Source organism: Protopterus annectens, chromosome 14.part0 (assembly GCF_019279795.1).
Source record: "Protopterus annectens isolate FY-2018-M chromosome 14.part0, PAN1.0, whole genome shotgun sequence".
Taxonomy (NCBI): domain Eukaryota; kingdom Metazoa; phylum Chordata; order Ceratodontiformes; family Protopteridae; genus Protopterus; species Protopterus annectens.
Genome location: NC_056748.1, coordinates 653,472,289 through 653,489,569, shown reverse-complemented (window position 1 = coordinate 653,489,569; position 17,281 = coordinate 653,472,289). Strand labels below are relative to the sequence as shown.

Genomic DNA, 17,281 nt, shown 5'->3' with positions numbered 1-17,281 from the left:
TTCAACTTGATCATAGTGCATGAACTGTTGTGATTGCTTGTGCAGTGACTTACTATAGCTATCATTCTGTCATTGTCATCTGTGCGTGTTGTCCTATAATCCTCCTGTTTCCTTGTTGACTAAACTTCTAACCTTTAGAAAGGTAGTAGAGCATGCTGGAGACATTGGTAGAGAATTGTGCTGTTGGGTCTTCTGTTTGTCAAAGTGCTGTAGAAATGTGACCTCTCTTTTTAGTCGTATTGCACCAGTATTTACACATTATGGGTCAAGCATATACACTGTCACTGTGTTTTACTGCATTACACTGTGCCACACTGTAATTTTAGAACAACAGTCTGGGAGAAGTATTACTTTCACTTACACAACTACTAGTTATTCAGGGCATTAGGATACACATGATCATGAGTAAACAATCTTGCCATCACTGATTGCATACACATCATAAAACATCTATTAACGTATTGCTAATTATGATTCGAACATGTTTACATAATAAAGTATTTCTAAATCACAGGTCCTCAAAGCCCGTGTGAAAGGACAGACATAAGAATGGCCATAGTAGCGGATCATCTGGGTCTCAGCTGGACTGGTATGTTATGTTTACTGATTATATTTTATGCTGTGACTTAACCTAAATATTTCTTGAAGGGGCTAAATAGCATTTTTTTAAACTTGAGCTGTTGTACCCAAAAGACAGATAGTGTCTGCCATTTCACTGATAATTTATAGTTTTACTGTAATGATATTTTATTCCCTGATGAAATAGAGAAGTAGAATGCCCATGGAGATTTGGTGTGTACTGCATAAACTGCACATTATATTTGCTTTGTTATGCCATTTCTTTATTAAGTTTTAAAATTTGTTAAATCGTACTTGTTCTTTTCCTCAGTCTGAGTAGCTTATTTGCATTTTTTTGTACGTTATGTTATATATATTCATTTAAAAATACATCTATAAAACAATGCTAATATATTTGCAAAGAGTATGGTGTAGGAAGAAATGGTCCCAGTAATTCAAAATTAAATTTGATTGCAGCCAAGTACAGTGTTCTTACTTCAGCATCCTACTTTGGGGGAAATTTATTCAAAATCCAGTGTTCTAGTTTTATTACACCTAGATGTTCAAACCTTTATTATACCATGACCCCCCCAAAACGTGCATGCTGATTGGCCAGCGTGCCCGTTGTAAATCGAGTTATACTAATGGAAAAAGGTCCAGTCGCCCGGACTTTTTTCCATTAGTATAACTCGTTAAACACTGTCTGCTATGTTAAATGGGTTTAACATAGCGAGACAGCTTTAAAATAAGCAACGGAGATCTCCGTTGCTTATTTTAAAGCTGTCTCGCTATGTTAAACCCATTTAACATAGCGAGACAGTGTTTTAAAAAAAAGCAACGGAGAAAGCAAGATCTCCGTTGCTTTTTAGTTTTGCTATGTTAAGCGAGTTTAACATAGCGAGACAGTTTTAAAATAAGCAACGGACATCTCCGTTGCTTATTTTAAAACTGTCTCGCTATGTTAAACTCATTTAACATAGCGAAACACTAAAAAAAAAGCAACGGAGATCTTGCTTTCTCCGTTGCTTTTGCTCAACTCTGATGTACTGCGCAGGCGCGCAGTACATCAGAACTGCCGCAGATGCCAGACATCTGCGGAAGGGCAGTAAACAGGCATTATACTATGCCATTATTTAAGAAAAGTAGTAGTTTCTTTTCTTAAATAATGTCATGGTATAATAGCAATAACCCACGCCTTGGTGTGGGTAATGCTAAATTTACCCACGGTTGGTTTTGTTTGGTCCCTCGGGCTTCGCCCTCGGGACCAAACCACGCCAACCATGGGTAAATTTAGCATTACCCACACCCAGGCGTGGGTTATTGCTATAACATTTAATTCTGTAAAAGACAAGCATTTCTTAAACTGACCTGATATGATCACATTCACCAACAGTGACGTTTGCCACAAAACTAACCACATCAATTATTGCATTTATCAGAAAGTTTAAAGTTCCCAAGAGTGAATTCGCATTGGTGTTGGATACCTAACGAAAAATCATAATTTGCATTCCATGATTGCTTCTAATAAAAATCATGTTATATTAGAGGCACACACTGTTAATTTTTTCTTCAGGCAGCAGAATATAAAAATCAGTATTCCATTTTCTAAATAACTTGACTATAATATTACTTTTCACATTGAAAAATCCCTGATAAAATGTTATAAATTGTTGTAAGGTTAGAGTATCCTTATTGATAAATTATGAGATCTGGTGCATTCTAATGCAAATTGACTAGTTAAATTGCCATTTTGAAATAAACTAAAATGAGAACTGACCAGTAACACACAATGTATGATTTTTTTAATTTTTTTGGAGACCAGTGCCTCCGTAAACCTAAATACCTGGGGGGGGGCTATATGCCATACTTAGTATAATCAGCTCCAAGTTCACTGCACCTTGAAGTAAAAAAATACTCCTGCTCAGAGTGAGTTCCATTTAGCAAATGTTTATTTTTTGTTTTTGTTTTTTAACCAGCTGTACACTTTTGCACAGGTTTCCTGTTATCATAGTCCATGATAGTTAAAGATCTTGTGAATATCAGCGAAACAAAATGCAGCGCTTGCATTTTGTTCTGCCATAAAATAGACGCTCTCTACTTGCTAGTGGTAGTTCCATTCCCATTTTTCACCTAAATAAGTATTTTAGGTAAAAAAACAGGACATGCAGGAAACACGCTGTCACAATACATCACAGTCCCCTTCATCCTGTGCAGGTGTCATTGGCATAAGAAAATGATATCCAGTCAAGGGGAGAAGTTTGAACTTGGTTCAGCACAGCCAGCTGAGGTTAATATCAAGAAAACCAAATGTGGCTGACATATCCATTTCCCCTAACAAAGAACAGTTGGCTCTGAGAAATAAATATCGCTTTTTTTTTTTTATTTATTTTGTTTCACATTTTGCTTGTTGCCAGTGAATGCGGGCACTTACATTTCTGTTAAGCACCACTGCAGTACTCAGTACACAGAGAAAGTTAAATACTGACAATTCAGGCAATGCTAATATTTAATGACTGTATTAGCCTTGTACAGGTAACCAATGTTTGACTTTGTCCTCATAATGTTTAAAAATTGACAAGGGGCCAAACACCAGGAACTGTAAGCACCCACACCCCGACCTCATGTCATCACAATGCTAATTGTGAAGATGTAGGTCAAAGCAGATGTGCTAACAGTGCCTGGGAATTCAACAGTTTTACAAAGGGAATCTTTTTCAAATGCTATGACATAAACAGGCTTTTTTTTTAAATTAAACTTTCTTCTGTGCCACCCTTTTACTTTCATTGATGCTAGCAGCTTGGGCAGGTAAGCAGTTTTGATTGCACATCATCCTTTAAGGAAAAGCCCACCCTTTCCTACAGTTTATCTCACCTCTAGGGTTGCTTTTCTCATTGCAACATGGTGCAGTATTATTTAAATACCAGAAACCTGCTTGTAGTTTATAAAAACTTCATTCTCTTGCCTTGAAATAAAAAGATGAAAGCCCATCCACTTTTTAAAGTTTAAGTTCTCGCATACTTTGGCAGAGGAATCTGTCTCCACCTGCATGACATAGCACAGACACAGAGAAGTCTGTAGTTCTGCTTGTCAGGTACTGCCTGCAGTATTACATGGATAGTTAGTCCTATTGATGTCAGCAAATCAGCAGGTACTATGAAAAAAGACTATGCTGTGAAACTGTTTTCCACTGCATTCATTGCATGCAATTAGAGAACCAATATTAGTGCACCTAGCTTATAGTTACCATCTCACTCTCTGTTTTTCTCTCTCATTTTGCATAATAGTACGAATTGAGCAGTTCTGTCCTGTGAAGGGTGGAAGGAGGCATGAAAAGTTGCAAATGTCTGAATATTTTACAAAAAAAAAAAAAAAAAAAAGCATTTTCTGACTTTTCTCTAAATGTGACTAAAGCCTTTGTACTACATTTAAGTAATCTTAATATTTAAAGCTGCATAAACAGCCAACATTGCACATCACAGTTTATTCTGGTTGTTCTTCTTTCGGCTTTTCTCGGTTAGGAGAATGGAAGAGGAAGGAGAGAGGTAACAATAAGTAAAATGGTCTTTGTTCTCAAAACTTTTTTTTATAAAACATTACATGCACACCATGTAATAAAATAAAGCTTTTATGTTCTTTGTGTGTGTAACAGGGATACTAAATTAAATAGGTTTTTTCTACAATCTTTCTTGTTCAATTTTAAGAAATGTAGGCACTGCAATGTAAAAACAGAAGAAAGCCTTGATAAAAGAGCATGATATAAGAAACTTTATATGTTTTTCTTACTTTTGCATAGGGGGATGACTGGATTAAGGCTCTTAGCTTGATATAACAACAAGTCTTAAGGGGAAGCAAGTAAACAAAAGAACACTGAATGTAAGGAAAAGTTTTCCTCTAGCAAATAAATTTTCACAGTGAAACTTGTAGCTGAAAGCAATTTGTGTATCAGGCTCTCATATTTCTATGGAGACAAGCTGATCTGATAAGGGCAATAAAAACAGAATACTCTTTTTTTTCCAGTGGCTAAAAGGTAATGTTTTCTGAAAGCTTTCAAGTCGGTTTCTACATCAGGGAGAGGAATAAAGATAAGACAAACTCTGGTCCGCTAATGATTGGCAGTAGATTTTTATGGTGCCGAGGTGCCAGCTCGATGCCCAACCTTCAACGAATGCACGCCCATTCACGCATGTCTTTCGAACGCCACTCGACCGTGGGGAGGACATGCAGACTCCACACAGAAGGTGCTCCAGCTGAGAATTGAACGGGAAAACCTCTTGCTGTGAGGCGACAATGCTACCGCTGCACCACCATGGCTACATCACAGTTTATTCTGGTAATAAGATGAAAATAATGTGTTTATTTGATAATGACATGGTTTGTTCTGCACAGTCTCAATTTTCAGTAAGATAAGTCCCACTTTGGATATCTAAAAAGATGTCAACCCAACTAGCTCTCCCCATATTTTGTATAGTGATCTACTAGTAACACAAGTGGTATTTTCTGTAAGTGCAGCTGTCTTATAGAAAATAAGACATGCAGTAGGTGGATTGGACACACTAAATTGGCTGTGTGTGAGTGGGTGGTGTGGAAGAACAATTACGGCAGGGCTATCCACCTGGCAGTGTAAATCTTGGCTCTAGATGATTGTCACTGTTGAAGTGACACCCCGACCCCATTTGCAAAAATGGGAAAAGGGATTGTGGATGAATGGATGGATGGAGTGTTAGTCTTGCACATCAGAGCTACTGATTTGCCATTTATTTATTTTTAATTTATTAACCAAGTAGGTGAGCTGCTCCGTTGACCCATTTTACTCACAACCCAGGAGCAATGCATAATTAATAAATGAGCATATAGTTAGCAGCAGCAATGCAGGAACATGATTATTTATGTTAATAACTCAAAACAGCAATGCATCATTAACACAAAATAAATCAATAATTGCGCAAGTAGTACTTTAATATAATTTTTGAACAATAAAGGATTTCTTAAAATTATAATCTGATAGTTTGCCTCAAGAAAACAAGTGCAATCTGTCTTGTGTAAGTGATCTGTAACAGCAACTTCGAAAGATTTTAGAGTTTAATTACATTTTACTTCACCAGGAAGGTTGGGTCATATAGGTAGGCACATATTTGAGAAGGCTGTTTCACCTGTTGCATTTTTTAAACAAGAAACATATTTATTAAATTATCACATAAGACATAGGCAATCATACATTTATATAAATAAAAACAAACCATATTGACATAATTTTAGTTGCAAACATTATACATTGCAAACCACATTGACATAATTGTAGTTATGTACATTAGATATCACTTATAATCTATTCAGTCATTGTCAGACTTTACATAGCTCATTCAAAACCTGCTTTATTTTAAACCTCTTTCCTCCTCTGCATGTATTGTTCCAACAATTCCCATTTTTTTCCTATGTAATTTTCTCCTACCATTTTTTAAGATCACAATTCCAGTTGTTTTATCTCTGTTACTATAGTTACTACATCTAGTAAAGTTGGTTTAGATTTTGATTTCCATTTTCTAGTAATTGCATTTTTGGCAGCTACCATAATTAGACTCAGCAAGGTCCTACTATGTCTAGGCAATTCCTATTATGTATCATAGCACAAAAAAATGTCCTTAGTTGCACCCAGTTTGCACACCCATTGTCGGAATCTTTAAAGTCTGTCAAGTCATTACACTCCCAGAAAATAGGTTCCCAGCTGCCTCTTTCTTCCCTATAAACACCTTCAACATTTGCTGTCTACCTGAGGGAACATTTTTGGGAGTCTGCTTGGGGTATAAAAATACCTATGTAAACACTTTCAAGTAAAGATCCTAAATCATCTAGATTTTGTTGCATATTTGAGAGACATACATATATCCCCCATTGTTTCTTTGTGAATTGCTTAACCAGTCTCTCTTTACAGTCCTTCTAACCTCCTCTGATTGATTCTTATAGTTATCATGCAATTTTTTGTATGCTCTACTAATTATTCCTTTTTTAACAGTGGCTTTTGTTTTAGATTTTACTAAAAGCTCTACCAGTGCTGGTCTTTTGCTTAGGATCCCCTATTTCTTTCTCTTTGCTTATTCTCTGATATCAGTCCTTGATTGAGAAAGCAATCTCTATCTCAAGGAATGCAAATGCTTCCATTGCCCTACTCATAAAATCCCAGCTTATTCTATCAAATGCTTTCTCTGCATCAAGACCCACCAACAACAGTGATATTTTCTTATATTCTGTTTCCCTAATGTCAAATGTTTGCCCCCTCCACAAAATCACATTGACCCATATCTATTAATTTTGGCAAAGAACATCACCTTTGCCATTTTTTTAACCATTACAGACATAAACAGTTTATAATCATGGTTTGAAATTGAAATGGGACTATATGAAGCTAGATCTGGTGGTGTCTTTACTGTCTTTAGGTATTACAACCTCTACAGCTTTCTTCCAGGATGTTGGTGCTTCGTCTCTTTTTAAAATACTGTTAAACAAAGCCTTCCAGATCTTTCTTCCCTCCTAACTTCCAGACTTCCACAGAAGTAGCATCTATTCCTAGAGACTTTCCTGTGGATTGGTTATACATCACAATTTTTTATCTCCCAAGTGTTAGTAATTGAACATTATCTACCTCTATTCATGGCATATTTCATTTTTTGTAAACATTTCCATTTGTATTTTGTCTTGATTTCCATATTTCTTTGCTTTATGCAGATTTTCATAACATTTCCAGAATATTTCTAATACTTCTACATGATCTCTGGTTATTTTCATTGTAATAGGCTCCCTACACTTGTCAACAACACTTCTCTACTTTCTGTTGCCTGAGCTGTTGTTCTAAAAGTTTTTCTGCTCTGGGGGTTTTTTTTTTAATCAAAAAACAGTTGCTTGATGCAATATTTCTAAACTCATGCATATTATCGAGATAGTCCCCTATTTTCTTTTTAGCAGTCTGCAATTGTGCCTCTTGTTGTTCTGTGAGATGGCATCTGTTCTGAAATACTTTAACCATTGTCAGTCCTTCTAAGTAATTATTGTTACTTCTTAGCCATATCTTATTTATACCCTATTTTTAAACTCCAATTGTATTTCTTCCCACTCCTCAATTATATTTTCTGAAGAAATTTCTATCTTCCCTAAAAACTCCCAAGTAATTTCCACTACCATTCCTTAAATTCCTCTCTGTTTAACAGATGGGTAGGGAAGTGCCAGTGTCTCATCTTTATTCCATTACCCTGCATTTTTTATTTTAGTAATCTGAAATAGTTATTAGCTGTGTATGAAAGCTTTCAGTTAAATGCACATGTTATTGTCAAATATAATAATTTCTGTCTAGCGTAGCCCAGTATTTGTCCCTTTGGAATAATATGTAAATTCACTCTGAGCTCCTACTATTTTATTTTATTTTATTTTACATTTGTTGACCGGGATAGTCCAACTGGATACATGTCCATTTTCAGCGGAGGCCCGGGGAGAAAAGCTCCAAGATAATAATACACATTGAACATTTAGTAAATGCTAGTTTCAGGCAGATTACAGTCATAAACAATACCAGAATTTAGCATATATAGTACTTATTATAAAACATTTTACAAAACATAACATTATTTTCAAAGTTAAACATGCATAACGTTACATTCAGGTTTAAGACACACTGAGCAGCAGTTATACAATTGACCCTTCCTGAAATGTTGTGGTAGAAAAAAGTTAGAAGTAGTTGAAGGTAAGGCACCTAAGAAATAGAGAGGTCACTAGTTGGGGTTAGTGCAAGGACATAACCAATGAGTTTTGAAGTATTTCTTGAGTTTGCTTTTGAATTGAGTTAGTGAGGGTTCTACGGTCAAGTCAGCTGGGAGTCTTTTCCATATTTTTCCAACAGAGTTGGCAAACAGAGAGTCCCCAGCTGAGTAATTGGATTTGTATGTTTGAACTAGGAGTCTAGTGGATGATCGCAGTGGCCAGGTGATGGTGTAGGGGCTGATAATATTTTTTACTGCAGGTGTATTTTCTGGTTGGTAAAGGACTTTATATGCCACTATTAGCTGGTTGAACTGCAGTAGGCTTGGCAGTTCAAGCCATCCTAGGCGATTTAGGTTGTGACATTGGTGTGTCCAGTAGGCTGTGCCAGTAGCAAATCTGGCAATGTGGTTATAGCAGGATAATAGTTTATTAAGATCTGTTTTGTTTAAGTTGGAGAATAGAGGTGAGGCATAGAGAAGAGTTGATAGGAGATGGGAACGGGCAATTGCAGTTCTAGCAAGTGGGGTAAGGAAAGGTTTGATTCTGTAAAGAAAGCCAAGTTTTTTATTAATGGTTTTGATAGTTTGATTGATATGTGCATCAAACTTAAGGTTATCAACTATGACACACAGTAGTTTAGTTTGGGCTTCTGGGGAGATGATGGTGCTATTGTTAGCAGTTATGTTGAAGGCTGGCAGGGGGGTCCTGCATGTGGGGGAGAAGTGGAGCAACTTAGTTTTGTTGGGGTTTAGGATTAGATGTTGATTGGAGAGCCATTTTTCCACTGTATTGAAGGTAATTTGGATTAATGTGAATAAAGTAGCTGGTGAGGTGTCAGAACAAATCAAGGTGGAGTCATCTGCATATTGAATGCAGGTAGCATCTGGGATGACTGAATGAAGGTCGTTGATAAAGGTGGAGAAAAGAAGGGGTCCTAGTATCGAGCCCTGGGGGACTCCTAATGTGATGAGTAGGTGAGATGATAGCCTGTCCTGCTATAGGACTGCCTGTTGCCTGCCCTGCAGGTAGGACTGAAATCATTGGAGTGCATGGTTGTTTAAGGAGAAGGCCTTCAAGGTATTTATAAGTATTTTGTGGTCAACTATGTCAAAAGCCTTGGATAGATCTAGAAAGAATGCTGAGGATAGTTTGTTATTATTGCGGTTGTGGTTAATGACGTTGGAGAAAGAGAGGAGGGCAGAAGTAGTACTGTGGTGTGGCTTAAAGCCATGCTGAAAGTTGGACAACAGCTTGTTCTGTGTGAGGTAGTGCATGAGCTGTATATGTACACACTTCTCCATAATTTTAGCTAGAGGTGACAGAATAGCTATGGGTCTAAAGTTTGACAGTTCAGTGGAACTACCTCCTCTATGGAGAGGTATGACATGGGAGATTTTCCATATTGTGGGAACAGTAGCTTCAGTTATAGCTCTGTTGATCAAGATAGAGATGGGGTAGGCTATGGTGACAGCAGCCTTTTGCAGATAGTCTGCTGGGAGGAGGTCGGCAGCCAGGGTGGTGGGTCTTAGTTTCTTAAGTAGGGCACGAATAAGTTGAGTAGGAACAGGATGGAAGGTAAAGTATGTTTGAGTACTGGGTGTGGCTACATTAGAATTAGAGTCATTGGGAGAGAGTTGGCTGGCTAGAGACTGGATTGTCGCTGTGAAGAAGCTGTTGAAGTTATTAGCAATGTCTACTGGGGATTTTTGTTGGTAAGCTGAGGGGGGTGGAGTGGCGGTTTAGCCTGGGTGGAGTAGTTTGTTTATTCCTGCCCAGAACTTTTGAGGTTTGTTTTGGTGTTTTTGCAGTAGATGGTAGTAGTGGTTCTTTTTGTCTAAGGTTATGGATTTTTTGGTGTCATTCCTTAGCTGTCTGAATCTTAGTTGATCAAGTGGGGCTTTTGTTTTTCAGTAGGTGACCCATGCTTTGTTTACTACTACTGAATAATACTGCTTAATACTACTGAATTCACATCTTCCACAGCAAATATCTTCATAAATCTTTTTCAAACATCTACTCCCTTTTATTATATTTCCCTTCTAGCCCCCCCAAATACATTCTGTGTCTGTTTCAAATCAAATCCCTGTCCCCACCTGTAAGTAATATTTACTGCAGAAAGTTGATTATTTTCCTAGAATTTTCTAAAGCCCCATTGTAACAGTTTTAGGTGGAGTATAAATACATGCTGGTGTAATCCTCCTCCCTTGCCAGTATCCCCTTACTACAACAAATCTACCATTATTATCTTTTTTACCCTCTTCTGTCACTATTGGAGTTCCTCTAGCAGTTAATATAAGTACTCCCCTTTTCCTCCATCGTAGATATTTTTTCTGAATAGCCATCCTGAAATCTTTTCTTTACCAAATTCACATACTCAGTTCTTTACAAATGTCTGTCATGTAGCACCAGCTATTGCCCTCTGCATTTCCTAATATAGTTAACTACTCTTTCTTTTGTGTATATACATTTGAGACCATCCACATTCAAAGATAATATAGCAAGTGTTGCCTTTAAGATAAGACGTTCTTATTCCCAAATGGTGTGCTTAAAACCTTTTTTAAATATCTAGATTCAGCTTTTGTGTTACATGCATTAACTAATGTTTGGCAGGTTGATCTTTTGTACAGTTGTTTCTTGTCATGTACATTTTAACCTATGTCATGTCTTACTAGACAGTTTGTTTTAATGAAAAATCCAAAAATCCCATACCCCAGAATGGTTTCACTTCATATTGCTGAAATGCTGAAATATCAAATTTCAGCATTTCAACAGTATAAAGCCAAAACCTTCACAACACCGACACTTCACAATCACAAAACCACAACATCGAACATACAGCACACAACACACAAACCATAATACCCACAACACAAAACAAACAAAACAAAACACCACACAGACACACATGAACCACGAAAATAAATCTTCGGTTAAATACCACGGCTTGTTCTCTGCTGATAAAACACTTATGCTGGACACGTCTGATTTACAGAAAAAGCTGCACAATTAGCCAGAGTTACTAAAACTTGTTCACGAGTAAAAGGTTCTTCTGTATCATGAAGCAACTCAAGTAACAGTTGTAGATTTTGAGGATCCAGGCTGTTAGATGGGTTCTTGATAATTAAATCTTTAGTAGGACCAGATTTCAAATCTTCTGCATTCCAGACTTCTGGATGTGAATTTTCTTTCCCTGACTGTTTGGGATTACGATACTCCAGAAGTCTGGAGTCTGGAGAATGCCAGGATCCTCAACATCTACAACTGTTACTTGAGTTGCTTCATGATACAGAAGAACCTTTTACTCATTAACACGTTTTAGTAACTCTGGCTAATTGTGCAGCTTTTTCCATAAATCAGACATGTCCAGCATAAGTGTTTTATCAGCAGAGAACAACCCGGGGAGTTTAGCCGAAGATTTCTTTTCGTGGTTTTGGTGTTTGTTCCTCGGCTAGCTTCAGCAGTATCTACTGAGCTTTTTTTTTGCTGCACAAAGACACACACCTACACTACACAAATGTGGGGGGACAAGCCCCCCCTGCACCCCCCACACCCCCTACTGATATATACTAACTCCAAGATCATACAAACAGTAAAAAAAAGAAATCACACACAGCCAACACACACGCGCACACATACCTCCACCTCCCTACCCTAACCCACTCATGCAAGTTACAAAAACACTCATGCAGACTCACTCACCTTAAACTGCAGACACCATCCCAGCCAAACACTTCCATAATATAATGTAAATGCATAAGCGTGAATTTGAAGTTTCAGCTTCCTGGACACGAATTGCTGAAATTCGATATTTCAGCAATTCGTGATTATGAAGTGAAACCCCCAGAATATCCTCATAACCTATTAACTTATTACAAACACACAAAACTGTACACATCTTTAAATAATGAACTGTAACCCTCCCAAATGAAACAATTATCCTAGACTGACAGCTATACTCACAGGCTTTAATTAACCTATATTGAAGGTTGTCTATGCTAAGATGCATGGTACAGCCTATTCGTCTACTTGCATTAAGTATTGCCTGTTTTTGTCTTATCTTTATTCCTCTCCCTGATGTAGAAACCGACTTGAAAGCTTTCAGAAAACATTACCTTTTAGCTATTGGAAAAAAAGAGTATTCTGTTTTTATTGCCCTTATCAGATCAGTTTGTCTCCATAGCAACATGAGAGCCTGATACACAAGTTGCTTTCAGCTACAAGTTTCACTGTGAAAATGTATTTGCTAGAGGAAAACTTTTCATTACATTCAGTGTTCTTTTGTTTACTTGCTTCCCCTTAAGACTCGTGGTTATATCAAGCTAAGAGCCTTAATCTAGTCACCCCCCTATGCAAAAGTAAGAAAAACATATACAGTTTCTTATATCATGCTCTTTTATCAAGGCTTTCTTCTGTTTTTACATTGCAGTGCCTACATTTCTTAAAATTGAACAAGAAAGATTGTAGAAAAAAACTATTTAATTTAGTATCCCTGTTACACACACAAAGAACATAAAAGCTTTATTTTATTACATGGTGTGCATGTAATGTTTTATAAAAAAAAAGTTTTGTGAACAAAGACCATTTTACTTATTGTTACCCCTCTCCTTCCTCTTCCGTTCTCCTTATTGTTCTTCCAAACATATGACGTGAAGTAGGGCATATGCTTTGTAGTCCTCTACACGTCTAACAAAGTCAAAAAAGTCCAGTATTTCTAGGTTTTCTTATCCAACCATATTTCACAAGTACGATTTGATGCTTTGTAATCCCACATTTATTCATTAATTTCCAAGTTGCTGGTTTTCTTCTTGTTGATCTTCAGCTTCCAAACCCATTCTCTGTTTCATTCCCAATGCATTCCTGTTTTTTCTAGTCAGCTCATGTGCTTTTTTCTGTTTCTCAAGCATTTTCCTTTGGAACATTGGAAAAGGTTTCACTGGCTTAGTCTCTCTGTGAGTTTTATTATCAGAAGAATAACTAGCATAATCCTCTTCTGTTTAATAGCTCATTTTTTGTTGGACAAACTTTTGTATTTCTTCCTTGACATTCTTGCATCAAAAAGTGACTTTCATCCTCCATGTAAAAAGTATTATGAAGATAGCTGGATACAGCAGCTTGAATTTTACACCTGCTTTTTCACATTCCCTGATTGCTAAAATAAGTGTCCTCCACTTCTACCTGGTGTACAGTGAGTAATCATTTTTCACAAACACACTACTGTCTTCAACTTTTAGTACTTTGTCCTTCTGCTACAGTTTTGTCAGAATCAACTTTTTCTGCTGGTCGGATTATACCTTTACTATTAGAGGTGTGGGCTGATTTCTCATAGCCAGGTTTGGCGCATACACACAATGTACCTTTTCACATAAAAACTCCTGCTGTGGAATACCAGACCAGTTGCTTATTTGTACTTTTATAAAATTAATAAAGTCTGTTCCTTCCAGATTCACTGGTACCACTACAAATCTCAAGTTTCCCTAGTGCTCTGCCCTCTAATTCTACTATTTTAAGAAAGACCTTTTTCTTGAGCAATCTCATACTCCGTCAGCATTTTTCTTCATTTCCACCTCCGATTTATTTATAGTTTTATCAGCTCATATGAATATCTGTTTAAAGATTCTTTAATTTTTTACATCCTTTTGCTATTTGAGTTGATATACTCCTTCAGTGTTTCATTTATTGTGATCATCTCTGAGCACATTTGACTTATTTTTTCCTCTAGATTACTAGAAGTCATGTATTGCACCAAACATGGAGCTTCAACTGCTTTTTGCTGAACAGCTGCAGGAATCTTCCCAGCCAGTGTTATTTCCTCACCTTTTGTGATTGATTTTCTTTCAAATTCTCTACATTTATTCGTTGCTGGTATCCAGGCAGTGCAGTAACTAGCCAGCAACTAAAATTTACCCAAAAGGTCAAATTCACTGGCTGTCTTTTCTGAGTTTATTTTTTCACACTAGGAAAGCTGAAATGAAGCTGTTAGTGTGTAGCCATCTTGGAAGTCTCTCTCATCTATTTTTGTCTTATCTTTTTTCCTCTTACAGATGTAGAAAACAACTTGAATACTTTTAGAAAAATATTATCTTTTAACTATTGCAAGAAAAAAAGTAATCTGTTTTATTGCCCTTATCAGCTTGTCTCCATAAAACATGAGAACCAGATACACAGTGACCTTCAGCTACACGCTTCTCATATTGTAGTGTGAACAATTATTTGCTAAAGGAAAACTTTTCATTACATTCATTGTTCTTTTATTTATTTGCTTCTACTTAAAACATGTTGCTAAATCAAGCAACAAGCCTTAATACAGTCACTCCCCTATGCAAAGAAAAAGCATATCAATTTTACATATGTCATGTTTTTTTGTCGAGGCTTTGTTCTCACTTTAAATTACAGTGCCTACATTTCTTAAAGTAGAAAAACAATGAAAGAAGAAGGAAAAAAAGGAGGCACATGTTTCCTTTAGAATCCCTATTACACACAACTTCTTTTCTTCCTCTTCCCCTATCCTTAATGCCTTTCCAAACATTAATGACAACAAGAAGGGCATATGCTTTGGAGTCCCCCACAAGTTTAACAATGTCAAAAAGTCTAATATTGTCAGCTTTTCTTGTTCTGCCATATTTCACAAATGTGACATATTTTTTGTAATCCCACATTTATTAATTAATTTCTGAGTTGCTGGCTTTCTTCCTGTTGGCCTCCAGCTCCAAACTCTAGTCTCTGGTTCATTTCCAGCATACTGCTAGTTCTTCTAGTCAACTCTTGTACTTTATTCACTATTTTGAGCATTTTCCTTTGGAACATTGGAAAAGGTTTCACTGGCATAGTCTCTGTATGAACTTTACTATCAGAAGAATAAGAAGCAGAATCCCATGTGTTTAATAGCTCACTTTTGTTGGACAAACTTTTGTATCTTCCCCCTTAGCATGTTCTGCATCAAAAAATATCTTTGACCCTTCAGAGAAAAAAATATTCTGAAGATAGCTGGACACAGCAGCTTGAATCTCACACCTGCTTCCCAACATTCCCTGATTGCTGGAGTAAATTTACTCATCTGCCTGGTGTACAGTGAATAATAATCTTCCACACTTACTGTTTCCAACTTTAAGTACTTTGTCTTTCTGCCACAGTTTTGTGAGAATCAACTCTTTGTGCTGATAGGATTGGATCTTTACTATTAGAGGTCTTCACTGCTTTCTCATGGCCAGGTTTGGAGCATAGACATAATGTGCCCTTTCAGTTAACATCTCCTGCTGTGGAATACCAGTCCAGTTGCTTATTTGTGCTTTTATAAAATTAATACAGTCTATTCCTTCCAGTTTCTCTGGTACAGCACAAAATCTCAGGTTTTCCTTACAGGCTCTGTCCACTAATTCTACCATTTTTTGAACATCTCTTCTTGAACAGTCTCATGCTCAGACAGCCTTTCCATCATTTTAACCTCTGATTTTTGCAGTTTTTCTTTCAGCTTATCTGAGTATGTGTTTAAAGCTTCTTCCATTTTTCTAGCCATTTGTTATTTGAGATGAAATACTCCTTCAGTGTTTTGTTTATTTTAATCAGCTCTTAGTATATTTGACTTTTTTTTCCCTCTGGTTTACAGGATGTCATATCTTACACAAAAGCTGGAACTTGAACTTTTTGATGAACAGGATTCTTCCCAGACAGTGTTTTCACCTCACCTTTCATGGTTGATTTTCTTTCAGGTTCTTTAAATTTCTTCTTTGCTGGCATCCAACCACTACCATCCAACCACTACCTTTCTTTCCACTCCACTAACTACCTTGATTATAGCAAGCTCAGATGCTCATAAGCCTAGTACTTATTATTCAGCAGGAACTTCTTATTGTAACGTTTGTTAATGTCTGTTATGTACTTCACAGATAAAGATTCTAGTTGTCTACTGATGTACTGTGTACTTCATGTGTAAATATGTTGTAAGTAATTGCTATGTTAAATTGTTAATCGCTATGTAATCCAATGTAACTACTGTCTGTTTATTTTAACTGTGGAGCTTTTCTCCCCGGGTCTCCACTGAAAATGGACCTACGTCCAGTCGGACACTCCCGGTCAACAAATGTAAATAAATAAATAAATCCACGTAGTGCACTTACTAGCCAGTTACATTTCTTCTTTGCTGGCATCCAGGTAGTGCACTTACTAGCCAGTAACTGTAACTTACCAAAAAGACAATTTTACCTGCTCTCTTTTCTAAATTTCTGTTTTCAGAGTGGGAGAGAAGAAATTAAGCTGTTGGCTGTCTTGGAAGTCATCCAAGTCAGCCAGGCGGTTGTGTATTTTTTATTTTTTTTACTCTTTTATTTCTGGTAGGGGCAAGTGTGTTTAAAAGTATTCATGAATATATTGTTGAATTTGTTGACAGCTTCATCTTGGGATAGGGTTTTGAGTAAAGACCAGTTAAAGGATTTTAGTAAATTGAGTGTGTCAGGATGAAAGTTAGAAAGATTTCAGATAGCTTTATATTGATTTTTTAGCTGGTGGTTTATTTCTCTATTGACAAATATAAGGCGATGGTCACTAAGGGAATCTGGTTGTAAGCCAGAGTTGCATACTTTCTGAGGTCGAACACAAGTGTCTAGTCAAGGATAGAATTTTTATGATTTGGTTTGTTGAGTCAAGTAGAAGAGATTATCTGTTTGAACCAATACAAGTTAAGACTAGTAATTGGGGTTAAGTGTCACAGATAACCAGTCAATGTTAATGTCTCCTAAGGTAATGGTTTCATTTGTAATATTTGCAGCTACCCAGCAAATAATTCCTTCTTGTTAGCTAATTGAAAAGAGAGATATGAAGTTCTGAATTTTGGAAGGTTGGTATGTTCTGAGGGGTGATAAAGTTAGATGTTTATTTATAAACAACAATGCAATGCCTCCATTTTTTTGTGTAGTCAGTCACTTGAAATTATTTTGTAGCCAGGAGATAGAATTTCAGAAGCTTTTATATGGGGTTTTAGATA

The 17,281-nt window shown here is 36.7% G+C and overlaps 1 protein-coding gene across 7 annotated transcripts in view; it reads left to right on the top strand.

Moving 5' to 3' along the window:
- The window catches only part of ANK3 (ankyrin 3), a 2,432,060-nt gene that overhangs the window by 2,108,951 nt on the left and 305,828 nt on the right, over window positions 1–17,281 (top strand). For all 7 annotated transcript variants that reach the window (XM_044056400.1, XM_044056402.1, XM_044056401.1 and 4 more), the window contains one exon: window positions 515–589. In XM_044056400.1, the coding sequence (XP_043912335.1) occupies window positions 515–589 (75 nt within the window). The remainder of the gene's footprint in view (window positions 1–514; window positions 590–17,281) is intronic.